The sequence below is a fragment of the Aethalodelphis obliquidens genome, unplaced genomic scaffold (assembly GCF_003676395.1).
Source record: "Aethalodelphis obliquidens isolate GAN/ISIS:26980383/991018 unplaced genomic scaffold, ASM367639v1 scaffold52, whole genome shotgun sequence".
Classification (NCBI taxonomy): Eukaryota; Metazoa; Chordata; class Mammalia; order Artiodactyla; family Delphinidae; genus Aethalodelphis; species Aethalodelphis obliquidens.
The window spans coordinates 5,112,526-5,129,640 of record NW_020837996.1 but is presented as its reverse complement, the minus strand read 5'-3'; the positions used below and the strand labels follow the sequence as shown (position 1 = coordinate 5,129,640).

The following is a 17,115-nucleotide window of genomic DNA, read 5'->3' as shown; positions in this document are numbered from 1 at the left end:
AGTTTTACTGGACTGGAGTCACGCCCATTTGTTTTTGTGTTGGCTGCGGCTGATTTGGCGCTGTAACAGCAGAGGTGAGTCGTTGTGACAGAGACTGACCCACGACGCCTAAAATATTTACTGTCTGGCCCTTAAAGAAAATGTCTACTGAGCCCTGACATAAACTATGACACTGAGGATTAGAAAGACCTACTAGCTTTCCCAAGATGGTGGAGGGGATGGAGGAGACATTGAAAGCCAGTGCTCATTTACCCCAACCGTGGCCTAACGTCAGCACCTACTCTTGTCGTCCCTTGGCTATATTTCTTCCTGCCCTAGGCTTGACACAGTATACACGTCTAATCGTGCTAGCCCCCAGTCCCCGACTTTGGCTGACGCTTGACATGCTTAACAAAATGCTTAACAAAATGCATCACGTAAGGGGCATGATTCATGTGTAGAGTGGCAGCCCAGACCCTCGCCGTATTGGCCTCTGTCTAGGTCTCCGTTCTGATTTCCATCCTTTCTTGCCTGAACTCTCTGCTCCAGCTGAACGCTCTCCTCATTTTTCTCCACGTTCCAAGCTCCACACCTTTGCTCAGTCCATCCGCCCCCCCGACACACACACACATAGAATGCCTTTCCTTTTCCTATTTATCACAATCCTACCCATCTTTCCAGGCCTGTGTATCTCCTTCCATAAATCTTCCTCAACTGTGGAAACTCACAGGAAATTCTCTCTCAGCACAAGCTGTATCAGCACAAGCTTCTGGTCCTTACCTTTGGCCCTTAGCCCACAAAAGTGAGGGAACAACGGCCCCACGGATGATATGTGAAGCAGAGGGAAAGTGAATCTGGGCTCTGCCTTCCGTCACCGAAAGATTCCAGCCAACTCGACTGGGCTTGATCCTTTGTGCACTGGAAAGAGCCTGCCAGAATGTCTCTGCCATTCATCTGAGACTTCAGACAAGCCACTTAAACTCTCTGGGCCTCTATTTCATCTGTAATAATAACTGACACTTACTGAGGGTGGTGCTAAGCAGGGGCTGGCTGTTTTTCATGCATTATAGCATTTCAAGGTGATCCTTGACTTCCAGACCTCATGGAGTTATTGTGAGGACTGAGGGTAAAGGGGCTGAGTTAGGATCCAGGAGCGCCCAAGGGCTCCCTGGACCTTGTTGAGCTTTGCCGAGAACCTCCCTCCCTTCTCTAAGTGCCAGTTTCTTATCTACTGGTAAGAAGGGAGATGGGTGGACTGCATGATTTGGATGGACTCATCAAGGCATGATATTAAAACAGTATACAAACCATTTTTGCATTACAGCCATGTAAGAGAGACAACAAATGGCTCTTCAGAATGTTCAACTCAACTGGGTGAAATGCTTCTTGACATTGAAAGTAGGAAGACAAAATACTCTCTGGCTTCAGTGTTACAAGATTTGGTGTGTAGGTGCATACTTACTTTCAGGTCACTTAGCTAGTCTGATCTCTGACCATTAAAGTTGTCACCAGACTTGACTCTCTGAGGCATTAATTCATATAAATATGACAGCTTCAGTTATGGCTGGATTCAGGAGCTCAAAAATGGCACGAGGTTTCAGTCTCTCTCCATCCCTTCCTCTCTGCTTTCCACTACATTGGTGTCATTCTCAGGCAGCCTCTTTCTTTTTTCCGGTACATGGGCCTCTCACTGTTGTGGCCTCTCCCGCTGCGGAGCACAGGCTCCGGACGCGCAGGCTCAGCAGCCATGGCTCACGGGTGCAGCCGCTCCACGTCATGTGGGATCTTCCCGGACTGGGGCACGAACCCGTGTCCCCTGCATGGGCAGGCGGACTCTCAACCACTGCGCCACCAGGGAAGCCCACAGCCTCTTTCATTGTGGTCCTTTCCAGCAGCCCCGGGCTTAAAACCTTCCATCATCAAGTTAAGCAGAAAGACTTCTTTTTCCTAAGAGTGTCAACAAAACCTCAGATTTCAGTCTCACTGGCTTGATCTGGGCCTTAATTGTAGGGTCTAGATAATGAAAGATACTGACCAGGAGCTTCGCCTGTGTCATGTACCCACACCTAGAGCTGGGGAGGTATGGTCAGCCCACCTGAGTCTCACAAACTGAAATTAGGGTTGATGTGATTACCAAAGTATAGAGAAAGGAATGCTAGGCAGGCAGAAATAATAGCTGTTCATGACAACATGCCATTCTCTGAAGATCAGTGCTCTGTCACATCCCTCCGTGCCTTTGCACATGTTATACCCTCTGCTAGGAATGCCCTTTCTCTTTCCATTCTCCTGCAAAATTTCAAGATAAACTTGAGAACAAGGTCAAATGACATGGGCTGTGAGCCTTCCCTGTAGACTCTCTCTCTCTCCTATGCCCATCTCTCTGCTCCAGCACTTACCATCTATGGCTCTTCTCCACTCTCCGGGAACTGCTAAAAGGCAAATGTAGTATCCTGTTCCATTTTGCATTCCCAGTGCTCAGCACTGAACCTGGGAGATGATATATGCTCCCTAAGCTTTGGTTAAAAAAATGAATTGACTAATTTCAGTATTCAGCCTTCTAATGTTATTGTTGATTTTCATCTCCTGCTTCTTCAGTTTGAAAATGAAATCATCCTCAAGCTGGACCACGAGGTGGAAGGGGGCCGAGGGGACGAGCAGTACATGCAGCTGCTGGAGTCGATGTAAGTTCAGTGCCCAGCATGGGAGGAGCCGGGAAGGTGGGCCCGAGGCCGGAGGGCTTAGGACTCCAGGGGGCTCCAGTGGCTCTGTCCTCCCCTGGAGATAGGGTCATGGGTATGGGAGAGGCTCCATTTTTGGAAGAAATCTCACATCTCTCTCTGCAGTGGCTGTTTCTTTGATATCGATGGGACAGGTCAGATAAAAAGAAACTTTGCTGTGTTGGAGAGGGAAATAATCCACCAAAATGTTCACTCTTGTTACCTCTTAGCTGTGGAATAATTTTTGCTGTCTTTTCCTTTTTTCTTTCTCAATCTTTGACAGATATTGGTCACAACCAACATTTATGGAAACCACGCTAAGTGCTCTCCCTGTATTGTCTCATTTAGTTGCGTTTTCTCTGTTTGATCCCATTTCACATAGGTGGCCCCCAAAGCTCAGGGAAATGTCTTGTCCAAGGAAACCAGGCCAAGCTAGTCAAGTGGACAGGCTGGGACTGAACCCAGCTCTGCTGGACTCCAGCGCACAGGCCTGGTGAGGCAGTGGGCAGTGGGTAGCACCCAGGAGCACTGGCCTTGGACTCAGGACACTGTGTTGTTTTAACAGCTCATTGAGATGTAATTCACATACCATACAGTTCACCTAAAGTGTACAATTCAATGGCTTTCAGTATATTCACAGAGCTGTGCAACCATTACCACAGTCAATTGTAGAACATTTTTGTTACCTCCTGAAAGAAAGCCCATACCCCTTAGCCATCATCCCCTCCCCTTCTCTGGGGTTTCTACGGATGTGTCTATTCTGGACATTACATACAAATAGAATCATACGATACGTGGTCCTTTGTGACTGGCTTCTTTCTCATAACATGTTCTCAGGGTTCACCCATGCTGTAACACGTGTCAGTATTTCACTTCTTTTTATTGCCGAATAATATTTCACTGTTTGGAAACACCTCATTTTGTTTATTCATTCATCAGCAGTTGGATTTTTAGACTGTCTCCATTTGGGGCTATCAGGAATGATGCTACTTTGAGCGTTCATATACAAATTTTTGTGTGGACGCATGTTTACAGTCCTCTTGGGTGTATAACTAGGAGTGGAATTGCTGGGTCATGTGGCAACTCTGTATGTAACCTTTTGAGGAACCATCAGACTGTTTTCCAAAGTGACTATACCAGTTACCTTCCTACCAGCAATGTACAAGGCTTCCAATTTCTCCACATCCTTCTGAGCACTCGTTAGTATCCATCTTACTGATTATAGCCATCCTATAATCAGTGTGAAATGAAATCTCATTGTCACTTCAGTTTGCATTTCCTACATGGCTAATGATGTTGAGCATCTTTTCATGTGCTTATTGGCCATTAGTGTATCGTTGGAGGAAGTCACTGGATTTCCATCTTGATTCCAGCACTTAGCAGCTGCACCACTTTGGAACAGTCATGCACCATCGTTGGCTTCAGTGTGCCCAGCTGTAAAATGGGGATAATAAGCCTCCTATGGTTATACTGAAGAGTGAATAACTATAAAACATGTGCACACAGCAGGTAGAAGCTCAGGAAATGTCCTTTGATCCCTCACCTAACTCCCAGTTTCTATCTCTGACACCATGATAAGAGTGAGGACTTTTTCCAAGGTTCAGGAATGTGACTCACACATCCCAAATTCCCTTTTTTTTTTTTTGCGATACGTGGGCCTCTCACTGTTGTGACCTCTCCCGTTGCGGAGCACAGGCTCCGGACGCGCAGGCCCAGCGGCCATGGCCCACGGGCCCAGCCGCTCCGTGGCACGCGGGATCCTCCCGGACCGGGGCACGAACCCGCGTCCCCCGCATCAGCAGGCGGTCTCTGAACCACTGCGCCACCAGGGAAGCCCCCAGATTCCCTCTTAATTGTAGATTCCCTGATTTGTATGATTCTCTGATATATATCTGATCTTGAATTCTTTCCCCAGTCCTCTTGGAATATTTTAACTTTAACAACAAAAGCAGACTGAAGGTCTTGCTCTGACCCTCACAATGACCCTCTCTCCCCTGCCCAGTGGGCAGAGACCCGTGGACAGAGTTGAGTCCCAGGCAGCACCGTCCCAGCTGCCCTCGCCCCCTCCTGTCACTGTGCACAGCCATCACTAAACACCTAGAAAGCAAAGGCCCCTGGGCTAGCGGAGCAACCCATCATCTGCTCCTCGGGTAGGTATCGAGACTGATTGTCCAGTGGGGAGATGACATTGTGCCTGAGTTAATGTTTTTCTTAAAGCTCAAGAAAGGAAGCATCTAAATATTGACCAGAAGTGAGACCAGGGCTGGCGCTGGCAGTTTCCATTTTTATAAGCGGATGGGGCCCTGCGGCCAGTCTTCAGATGATCAGCAGGATTTTCAAATCCTTCCTGAGCGATTATTTATAAAAGGAGTCCTTAGAGGTCAAGGAAATTAAAAAACAGCTCATTATTTTCCTCCTGAAACAGAAGCGTGAATGATTTTTGCAAAACTAATCAAGCCCAACCTGAAGAGTCAGGACCCCATCAGAACACCCAGGGGCCAAGTCCCTGCACCTTCCTTCCTTTTGACTTTCTGAGCCTCAGTTTCCTTATCTGCAAATTGGGGATGAAAATACCATCCAACTCCTAGAGTTTTTATTGAGAAGAAACAAGACACATCGTGAAAAGTGCTTAGCACAGTTTGTGACACCTTGTAGGTAATCTGGAAATAGTAGTTATTATTATCATTGATCAGGTGGATATCGATGTGATTATTTGAAGGCATGAGCTTACCTATCATTCCTCTTCCAGACTAGTGAACCTCAGCTCCTCTAACCCTCCTTCCCAGCCCCTCATTCAGGGCCTCCACTGATACATAGGGCCCACTCTGGGCAGACACAGTCCTGTGGGCACATGGCTTGGTAACTGGATGGTGTTTTTGTGAATCGAGCAAGGCTTCCCTTCTGGTGGCAGCTGAAGCCCTGCATCGAGGCACAAGGGTGAGGGCATGAAGTGGTGCCGCATTTCAGTATTCACGTGCTCTCATGCAGTGCACAGCCTTACACAGCATCCCGCCCCTCCCCATCCTTAGAGCTCTCCGTGGAGCCCACTCGCATTAGTCCACATCTGTCTTAAAGTGAGAGTCCCATACTGAATGGAGTAATGAGACACATTCTACCCTCCTGTATTCCATCTGCCTGGGAATATTTCTAAAAGTGGCACGGGGGCTGGAAGCCTGAAAGGGACAGAGAAGGTGTGTTCTGGGGCCCAGATGCCACTGAGACCAGTTCAGTTGAAAGGGGACCTGTCATAAGAAGCACAAAATACATAGTTTTTAAAGGAATAAGTGAAAAGTCCAGTTCCGTAGGCACTGACAAAGGTGTGGGTCAGGACTCCCTCCCTCTGAAGGCCTCCCATACTGAATGCAGGTCTATTCGAGGGAGGTGTGAGCTCCCTCCAGCCCCCACCAAGGCAGGAGCGTAGATGCGGAGTGCCCAGTGTTCTGCCATCCCTCCTTCCACCGAGTGAGGGACTATTGCATCACTTCGAGAGTCTCCTAGCTCTTTATCGTTGCCACTTCCATTCCATTGTTGGGCTCAAAGGAGAGGACCTTGGCAGGTTGGCAGAATGGAGATTAGAACTCAGCCCCACGCACCTCGAGCCTAGCCTACAAACTGAGGGTGACAACAATGCCTACCTCAAGAAGATTATATGCGTGTTAAACAAGGTAATCAGTAAAACCAGCTTAGCACAACATCTGGAACACAGGTACTCAATAAATGATAGTATCATGTATTACAGTTAGTTTTTATTTCTATATCCACTTCCACTGCTAGATGGTGAACTCCTGGAGGTCAGTGAATTGCTAGCTCTGAGATCTCTGAATCCCTAGTTCCCAGAAGAGTACATGTTGAGTGCACAGATAGACAGATAGATAGATGGTGGACGGATGGGTGATTTCAAACCAATCTGCCCATCTACCTCTCCCACCCTAGACCGTATGAGCACTTTTCTTACCTTATGGCTAAAAAATAGATTAAGAAAGCCAAGACTTCGTTTTTCTAAACACTTGCTTCTCAAAGGACCAACCATATAGCATCACCTGGGAGCTTGTCAAAATGTAGAATCTCAGGCCTTACCCCAAACCTGCTGAATCAGAATCAATGAACGCAGTGCCCAGGTGATTCCCAAGCACACTGAAGTCTGCAAGGCAGCAGACAAAGCCAGTTGTTCTTAATATTGGCTGAAAAAATAAAATACTGCTTCCTGGCTCCCATCCCCAGAGATACAAAGACATTGACCTAGAGTGGAGATTGAGCTTTGGAAAAGCTCCCCTTGTGATTCTACCATGCGACCAGGGCAGAGAGCCACTGGTCTGGCCATGCTCAGGCCCTCAGATGCCTTCTACTGGGAGGCTGTGAGAAATCACACCCCAAACACTGGGACAAACTTTCATTGCATTGTCATTAAGACGGAAGGCAAGGCTGGAAGTGACCATCCCACAAGGAGTTAGGCACAGCTGATGACTGAGCCAGACAGGCCTAAATCACAGGGCAACTTCCATCTCTCCTTGAGAGCCGGGAACAGGTGCTTCTCTCATGGCGAAGATGGATTTTTCTGATCACAGCCACAGTTTGAGACATCGTGTCCTTGCAGCATGGCTTGGCTTCTGGGCAGAATGACCCTCCAGAGTCCTTGCCTTCCTCACCTTCCCCCTCTTAGGAGCTCTTGGGACTTATAAACTGCTATGGGCAGAGTAGGCAGAAACAGACGTAGCCTTGGAAATGCTTGTCTACTCAAGATGCCTGAGAACACACCACAGTGTTTCTCTGCGGAAAATACTGACCCGTGATTGTCTTGATTCCCAAGGTCACCACTGACTATCGGAATGATGCTGGGAAGGACATTTAACTTCTCTGGGCCTTGATTACCTCATCTGCAAAATGAGGGGAATAATTTTTACTTACCATTATGACTGTGATCATTTCTTTAGAAAAAGTGATTAGACAATGTCTGGTGGAGAATAAGTGATGAAGAAGTAGTCATTAACCAAAATTTTAATCCATCTGTCTCTCCCTACCTCTCCTGTGGGCTGCTTGAGGGTAGGCATGATCTTTTTATATTTCTTTTTTTTTTTTTTTTAATATCTTTCTCCCCATCCCCGCCCTACACAATGCCTGGAATAGTGCCTAGCAACTGATAGGTACTTAAGGAATGTCACTATTTTAATTTTTGTTTTTAAAATTTAGAATATTATTATTACAACAAATGTTGTAAATTGTTCAAATACCATATGCACATTTCAGTTGAAAAATGAACATTGTCCTCCTCTATTCCCCCACCTAGACCCCTTTTCAGAAGCAACGTGGATTTAGTTTGGTGTTTATCCTTCCTGACCATATCTGTCACATTCATAAACACTCAGAGACACATAAAAGTAGACACACAGGGACTTCCCTGGTGGTGCAGTGGTTAAGAATCCGCCTGCCAATGCAGGGGACACAGGTTCGATCCCTGGTCTGGGAAGATCCCACATGCCATGGAGCAACTACTGAGCCTGTGCTCTAGAGCCCGCGAGCCACAACTACTGAAGCCTGCTCTCCTAGAGCCCGTGCTCCACAACAAGAGAAGCCCCTGCTCGCCACAACTAGAGAAAGCCTGAGTGCAGCAATGAAGACCCAACACAGCCAAAAATAAATAAATAAATAAAATAAAATTTTAAAAAGTAGACATGAACTTCCACTCACATACATATAGCATTTGATGGTTGAGAGCAGATGCTGGAGCCAGACTGTTGTTATGTACCAACTGTGTGACCTTGGACAAGTTAGTTGACCTCTCTGTGCATTAATTTCCCCATCTGCAAACATCTTATTTCATGAGACTGTGATGGGAGATTAAATGAGGTAAAATTTGTAAGACGTTTAGAATAATGCCTGGGACGTGGTAGGTTCTTTGCGAGTTGGTTAAATAGAACGTAAGTATTGTTCTGAGACTCACTTTTCTCAACTATACATCTTACAGAGCTTTTTGTTTCAAAACATATTGATCTCATACGTTTTAATGACTTCATAGTCACATTTTGTGAATATGCTTTAATTGGACATTTAAGATAGTTCCAGCTATTTCACTATTAGACACAATTTGTACGTACTGTAAATATATCCTTACATACTTCTGGGATTATTTCTGTAAAATAGATTCCCCAAAGTAGAATTATTGGATCAAAGGATATGTACTTTGACAATTTTTACAGATATTGTGAAAATTGCTGCCCCAAAAAGTTGTACTGATTTACTCCCAATGTGGATCTGTAAAGGTGACCATTTCTCCACACCATTGCCCTCAGTAGAAATTTATTTTTATTTTTTCTCATTTTGATGGTGGGGAAAAAGTTACTTTCTACACCATATGGGCAAATAAATGTATAAATGAGTTAAGTGATTGAATAAAGGAACAAAATGAGCCAATGAACCAGGGGAGCTTGGATACACCTGTCTGTTTGGCTTGTTCTCCACCCTTCCCGAGACCCGCCCCCAACTCGCAGCCCCGCCCACCAACCCCGGGCACGCTCTTTCTCCCTTGGCCTCGAGCTCACTGCCGTCCCGTCTGTGCCGCAGCCTGATGGAGTGTGCTGCAGAACACCCGACTATCTCCAAGTCCGTGGAGAACTTTGTGAACCTGGTCAAAGGCCTCCTGGAGAAGCTGCTGGATTACCGGGGCGTGATGACGGACGAGAGCAAAGACAACCGCATGAGCTGCACTGTGAACCTGCTGGTATGTGCGCGGCTCTCCCCATTTTGGGTCAGATCGGAGTCTTGGGAGCAGGTCTGGCTTTGGGTTCCACTATGGCTCTGGATAGGGAAGCAGCACTAAGGGCTTTAGAAATCAGACAAACGTGAGAGTGTCCTTTCCCTGACATCCGCTAGCTCTGCATCTTGAAGTCAATCATTTCACGTTCCCTGTGCCTCAGTTTATCATACATATGAAATGGGAATGACTATAGTTGGCTCTCCCTATCCAAGCGTTCGGCATTTGCTGATCCAACTACAGATTGAAAATAATGAGGAAAAAAAATTCCACAAAGTTCCAAAAAGCAAAACTTGAATTTGCCTCATGCTGGCCACTATTTACATAACATTTACATTGGATTTACAGCTCTTTACATAGCATTTACATTGTTTAAGTAATTATAAGTAATCTAGAGGTGATTTAAAGTATATGGATGTGCGTAGGTTATATGCAAATTCTACGCCATTGTATTTAAGGCACTTGAGCATTCTCAGACTTTGGTGTCTGTGGGGGTCCTGGGACCAATCCCCTGCAGCTGTCAGGGGATGACAGTATTTCCTTTAGCATTTAACACACAAAGAAGGAAGGTGGCAGCATAAAGAAGTCAAGAGTATGAGTTTTAGAGTCACATAGGCTGTGGGTTCTCATCCTACCTCTGGTAATTAATAGACTACACAAGTCAAGAAAGTTTTCTGAAGGTTTAGTTTTCTTATCTGTTCCATGGTGAAAATAATAGTACCTATTTCACAGGTTGCGCAGTCCTGACCCATGGTTAAATGCTCACTGTGTGTTTGTTTCCTTCTCTTACAGAACGAAGTAATAACTGATAACTAGTATTTATAGAAAATTACTATGGGATAGGCTAACCAGAGCAGCTAGTCCCAAACCCAGACTCTTCACCCCTGTGCCACACGACCTGCCATTGGCCAGCTCCCAAATAGTCTCCCTTCAGATGTACTGTGATGTGGTTATGAGACAGCTAGTAGCAGCCACAGTGCTTCATACTCACCATGCCAGCCCACCCTAAAGTGGTTAAAATGAATAAAGTTGACCAAAAGACCATGTGGCATCTATCACATCAATCCCCCCTGCCATTGCCAGTGTTCCAGAAATATAAATCCTGTCCCCATAGTTCTGTTGTATGTCTTCTGTTTACCCGAAGTGGACTCTTTTTTTTTTTAATTCTATAGTTAAAATACACTTCCTCTTCAGTGATTTGAAAATGACTAACATATCTGTAATGAATGCTGAAGTCATTGCAATTCAGCAACATTATGTTAAAGTGTATTATTATTTATTTTTTTGAATTTTATTTTTTTATACAGCAGGTTCTCATTAGTGATCCATTTTATACATATTGGTGTATACATGTCAATCCCAATCTCCCAATTCATCACACCACCACCACCGCCCCCTGCCACTTTCCCCGCTTGGTGTCCGTACGTTTGTTCTCTACATCTGTGTCTCCTCAATGTCTGCCCTGCAAACCGGTTCATCTGTACCATTTTTCTAGGTTCCCTAAGTGGACTCTTTTTAAACAGCCCAGATATTGCCATTGATTTTCTGAAATGCTAAGGGGAGTTTAAAACTCCTGATTACAGCAGAAAGGAATTCATTGCTAATGACTCCACAAGGCCCAATTTACATAAAGAGCACCAGGAAGAGGCGTTTTCCAGGAGTTTAGCAGTTTCTCTCATTGGAGAGGTAGAAGTTGGTTGAAGAAACTGACCTTCAACTGTCAGAATCTGACCTGGGAGAAAGTTGGGACAGGCAGGTCTATAAGCAGTTAGACTCTGCTAGATTTTGGTGTGTGGCTTAAACATGGTATCAGGGAGAAGAACAGGATGGGGTGGGTGTGTCTGGAGGTCTAGTATGGCTCTGCCACCCACTGACTATGCTCTGGAACACCTGGAACACATCACCTCGCCCTCTCGAAGCCTCAGGTGCACATGGATGCATTGAATTAAACCTGGGTTTTCTCAAAGTGTGGCTCAAGGATCGGGTCCCGACCTCCTGGCTCAAAATCTGTAAGGACTTGTTTTAAAATGCTCAGGATTCCAGGACAACTACTGGTCTACATGAGCCCTGAGCTGGAATAGGTATTGCCAGGCTTAAATGTTTTTGACTGTGGAATCTCAGCATAACTTCTGATAGTTCTACACTATCAGAAGTTATGATCTGTTATCATCACTGGGATCTGTTGTGATTACTATTACTCTGTTGCTATTACTCTGATTCCAACTCAGTTCTGCCTGAGTGCAGGGTCTGGGCTTTCAAAGATCAAGCTGGGCTGCCTTTCATAGTAGACTTTGTCAGAGTAAACGGCCTCAATCTTGGCATCCCTCAGTGCAGCCAGTAGCTGGATTGCACCCCCCGATGTGATGGCTGAGATACTTCCTCTGTCCCTTCATAGTCTAAGGATCAGGGAAGTGACTTTCAAGGCAGAATGAGCTGTTTGATGCATTCAGGAAAGTAAATTTCTTGCTCCCATCTCGCCCAGGTAGTACATAGCAATTTCCTCTCATCTTCATCACATTGCCTTCCACCCCTGCGGCTCTGCAAAGAAAAAACCTCATCACTGTTTTTCCTCCCTTATCTAGAATTTCTACAAAGATAACAATCGGGAAGAGATGTACATAAGGTAAGATTTTTGTTTTCTAAAACCCAGGCCTGCTGTGTCACTCTCCTGCTCAATATCCATCGATGGCTCCCCGCTGCCTTCAGCATAGAGTTTAAGCATATCTTGTTGACACTCAGACCCTCTTTGTTCTGATTCCTATCCATCTCCCCAGATTCAACTCCTTCCATCTCCTACAATCAGCCCCCCAAATCCACTTGGAGTTCTCTGACCTGCCATGCTGTTTTGCTGTGGATTGAGCTGGTGAATTGCACTTGCGTTTGTTACAAGATTGGCATGCGGAGCCCTAGTCCAGGGTTGGTAGTTAGAACATCCGCCAGCCCAGCTCTGAAGGGAAAAAAATACCAAGATGTATGATGCCCGCTTCTTTGTAGGCATTTAAAAGATATGTATTTGAACATCATATGAAGGATTTTGGGGGGACATTCGGCTGAAGCAAAGAACTCCCTTGCCAGTGTGTCTCAGGATCTCATTTTTTTCCTCCAAAGTTTTTTTTATTGGTACTTTTACTCATTACAAAAATAATACATACTTATTACCAAAAAAACCTCATAAAATACAGACAAGCAAAACAAAAAATGAAATAAACTCCCATAATCTGTACATATTCCCAGACATTTTTATATTTATATATAGATCAAATTCTATGCATGCCTAGTTTCTGCAAAAATGAGATCATATTGCTCATAATTTATTCTTTGCTTGACAAGAATAGCATGTCAACAGAAGTATTTCAACTTAATTTTTAATGAAACTATAAAATTCCCTTTCCAGAATACACCATAATTTATATAGCCAATCCTATGTTGTTGAATATTTAGGTTGTTTCCAACTTTCTTCTATCATAAATAGCACAATGACAAAATTCTGGGACATACATATATCTTTATGCATCTCCTTGTGAGACAAAAGCCTGCACAGTGGCGTTGACTGTAAGGGTTAACGACCAAGGCCCTTTCAAGGCTTTTGACACATTCTGTCAAAGACCGGAGACTGCAAGTCCAAATTCACTCTGCAAAATACTGCAAATATTTTTAGGTACTTAGTTTAGCATTATTCCAGAAATAAGAACTATCATTTGGAAAAAAGGTAATTCCATAGGTTGTCCTGAGCTTGGTTAGTATTTATAACATCACTAGACATGACTCACTGTAGTGGCATGGGGCTTTGGATCCAAAGGGCCTGGGGGGCTTTACCTTTTTTCCTCTGTGACCCTGGATAAATCACTCAGTGTCTTTGGGCTGAGGTTTCCCCATGTAGAATGTTTCCGTTCTGTTCTGAGGATTAAATGAGATGCTACAGGTAGAGTGCCTGGCACATGGTTCTCTCCCCCAACATCTTTTCTTTTCTTCCCATTTTAGAAACACAGATGGGGAATCCCAGATTTCCATAAGTTTTGGAGATGTGAATCCTATAGTAATCTAGGAAGACCACATTTGCCTAAACCAGACATTGTAAACAGGATATAGTATGAAAATCTGTCCTATTTGGCAGGCATAGTATTTAAAAACATTTTTAATTGGTTGCCAAATTTTAAAACTCTAGAGATGTTACATAAAAATCAAAATTTCCCTCTTCTGAGAAACTCAGAAGGTATGGCAACACTGGGCCCTCATCCTGTCCTGACGACCACTGCCTAGGCTAGGTGGTAGTGGCCCCTTTAGACGGGGGCAGGAGTGCTCTGGTCATGACATCGTTTCCATTCCCCATTGAACTTCATCCCATCCACCTCACTCAAGCTGCCCACCTGGCATCTGTTTGCATTCAAATCCCTAGTCGGGCCCATCAGGGTGTCTTCCATTGGGCTCTGTAGTTGATCACCAAACCCTTGAGTTGACAAAGGATAGGAGGGGGTGCCTTGGCCAATTAAGGAGTTGAAAGCAGCAGGGAAGCTCTCCCTCTGACTACTCTCTTCAAATTTTTTGGACCCAGTCATCAGGAATCTAAGAGACCAAGGCCAGGCAGGTGGAGATAAGACAGGATTTGACCATCTACGCAGGGGTTTTTAAAGGTTGACCGCAGGCTCAACACTCCTTACACACACGCCACGTGGAGTTTCCCTGAAAGCTCTATTGATCAGCAGAAAGTTAGGGCAGCAGGAGTGACTGTAGTGGCAGAAATAGCTGCTATCAAAACCTGGTTCTGTCTATTTCTAGCTCTATCTACTCGAGTGTAGGTCTCAGTTTTCTTACCTATAAAAGAATTGTTGGGAGGATGAATTGATATATAAAGCACCCATTAGTAGAATAAATAAATGAATGAAGAATCTCTCTTGGATGCTCCTCTACTCATCCTCTTACCTTGGGATCCCAGCCCAACTGTCACACTAGGGGAACCTTTCTAGAAGCCCTACCTGGATGAGTCCTGCTCTCGTAGTACCATAGACCTCTCCTTCAGAGCATTGATCACAGCTGTATTTTTGCAATTACTTATTTGATTATTTGATTGATGCCTGTCCCTTTTCCTAAATTATAAATCCCAAACCCTGAGAGTGGCATCTGCTTTTGCCACCATTTATCTGTAATGCCTGGTACAGCCTGTGTGCTCAGTACAGCTTTGCTGATTGAATAAATAAATGAGGAAAAGGTCACTAGCTCATTAGTTATCAGAAACCACTAATTGAACTTTCTTCCCCTTAAAATCTTTGGCAGTCCCTGCCCTGAGTTCAGGCAGCCTCCATTTGGCTCTCTGGCCATGTTTTATGTAGCCAGGGACATTCAGCTCTAGCTCCTCCTTGGGTGACATTCTAAGCAGAAAGCTTTCTTATAAAAGGAATCTAAGCCTGAGCATTGAGACTTGCTTTGAGTACAGATGCTTGAGAAGCCCTTTGTTCCCTGTAGTTAGACAGCCAAGGCAGAATATTGGCATGGTTACAGACAGCACCTTTCCTCTTGGAGGAAGAACCAAGGGCATCACATCACAGCATCTTCCCTTCACCAATTACTGAGAGCTGAGTTTAAATAAATGCTCCTGATGACGTGCAAGTCACCAAAGCAGTGGGGGTTTTTTGGCTCTGGATTCTGTTTCCAGCAGTGGCAGGAGGGAATGTTTTGTAGAAGAACGTGGTTCACAATGATCGTAGATAATGGCTGTCACTGCTCAGCACTGGCTACGGGCTAATCGCTTTCGGTGCATACTCACATTTATGAGCAGCAGTGCAGGCTGTCATTCACAGAGCCTTTTATACACGATCTGCTTGTCCCTTTATAGGCCCAGCAACTCTATAGGTAGGTTCTCTGAGCACTGCCATTTTACAGATGAGCAAACTAAGGCACAGAGAAGTGAATTCACTGCCCCTTAATACTTACTATGTATCAGGTAATTGACCTAAGCTCCCTTCCTTTGTTCTTGTCCGGTTCTTAACACCTTTCAACCGTAGACTCATTCTAGGATTCAGAACTGGATTGTCACATTGGAAAAGGGTGGGAGATGGGAATGTGATTACAGTTGAATAGTAGGTTCTCTCTGCTGACGGCTCCAGGCCTCCACGTGAATATCCAGTCTCTAGCCCCTGGTCCACTTCCTTTGCTTATCAGAAAATTCAGTTCCTTTACATCTAGAGAGCACTGAAGAGAGGGTAGGAGTTGCCCTTTACAGTGCTGTGGCTTGTCCATGCCCTTGGAGTCGTACAATGATGAGGGCATAGGCTCTGAAGGCAGTTAGACTGGGATCACGTTCCAGTTCTTCATTCATTAGCACATGACCTCTGACAAGCTATTTATTTCTCCTTGCCTGATTTCCCTTGTTGTATTGCTCTGGGCAGAGTCTTCAGTATCAAGTTGAATACCGGCTGGAATGTTACCTAAGTTCTCCAGGCCAGAATTTTCTTATCTGTAAATGAGAAGTCTCGATGGACCTATTTTACACGATTGTCAGACAGATTAAGTGATCTGAGGCATTCAAAATACTCAGCATGGTTCCCGTCCTATACTAAATGCCCCACGAGTGCTAGGTGCTATCACTGTCGCCCATGCGAGTCTGGACAGAGGGAATGGAGGACTCCCTGTGGCTCAGTTGTTCTTTCTGGCCTGGCCCTGCCACCTGCCTGCTGATTGTTGCACCTGGTGATTTAGCATATTTCCCCAAACAGGTACCTGTACAAACTCCGCGACCTTCACCTGGACTGTGACAATTACACAGAGGCTGCCTATACACTCCTTCTCCACACCTGGCTTCTCAAGGTACTGCCTTTCCAGTAAAGGGGATTCATGCTGGGACCCCCATGGAGCCCTCACAGCAAGTTGAAGAGTGAAAAAGAAAAAGAATTAGCCAAATACATTTTGTTCTGCTCTGTGTCCCCAAACTCTTAAGCTGGCAGGTTACTTTTCTGCACTGCTTTGTCTGGTCACATAAGGTTTCTAGTGACCCTCACATTCAGCAGCAACAACAACACCCGAGATACGTCTTGCAGTTTTACATAACATTCAAACTGTTTTATATAACATCCAAACATCAACTGTAAATCATTAGCATGCCCTGTGAGCTGTTTTTCTTCTCTTGAAAGTGCTGCTGGAGCAGGACAAAGTCTGTAAGATTTCCTTTGGCTTTTGAAGTGCTGAGACCATGTCTTGCAGGGTTTCAGAGAAAAATCCTACAAGCCGTACACATGAGCCAATGGAGAGTCAAATAAGTGTAACTCCACAGCAATGAAGAGGCGCTTCCCATGGAAACTGCAGACCAGCATCTCTCTGATTGACACTCAGGGTGACAAGGAGGCCGGCAGGGGTGTTTGCAGGGCTTCCTCCCACTCCTCAGCAGTAGGGGAGACACCTGCCTCAGGTGACTGTGTGTGTCCTCTCTCCGCAGTGGTCAGATGAACAGTGTGCATCGCAGGTCATGCAGACAGGCCAGCAGCACCCCCAGACCCACCGACAGCTGAAGGAGACGCTCTATGAGATCATCATAGGCTACTTTGACAAAGGAAAGGTAATTGGTCCCTGCCCTTCCTCTCTCTGTGGAAACCCTAGCTACCAGAAAGGATTGTTCTCTCCCATATTTTACACCCAGTCCATCTGCAGGTCTGGTCAGCTCTCCCGCCCGACCCTAAGTCT

At 45.3% G+C, this 17,115-nt stretch overlaps 1 protein-coding gene across 2 annotated transcripts in view; it reads left to right on the top strand.

Moving 5' to 3' along the window:
• Nucleotides 1-17,115, top strand: part of DOCK2 (dedicator of cytokinesis 2) — a 407,498-nt gene that overhangs the window by 353,138 nt on the left and 37,245 nt on the right. For both annotated transcript variants that reach the window (XM_027084336.1, XM_027084335.1), the window contains exons 34-38: nucleotides 2,575-2,660; nucleotides 9,255-9,411; nucleotides 12,027-12,067; nucleotides 16,155-16,245; nucleotides 16,871-16,990. In XM_027084336.1, coding sequence (XP_026940137.1) covers nucleotides 2,575-2,660; nucleotides 9,255-9,411; nucleotides 12,027-12,067; nucleotides 16,155-16,245; nucleotides 16,871-16,990 — 495 coding nt within the window. The remainder of the gene's footprint in view (nucleotides 1-2,574; nucleotides 2,661-9,254; nucleotides 9,412-12,026; nucleotides 12,068-16,154; nucleotides 16,246-16,870; nucleotides 16,991-17,115) is intronic.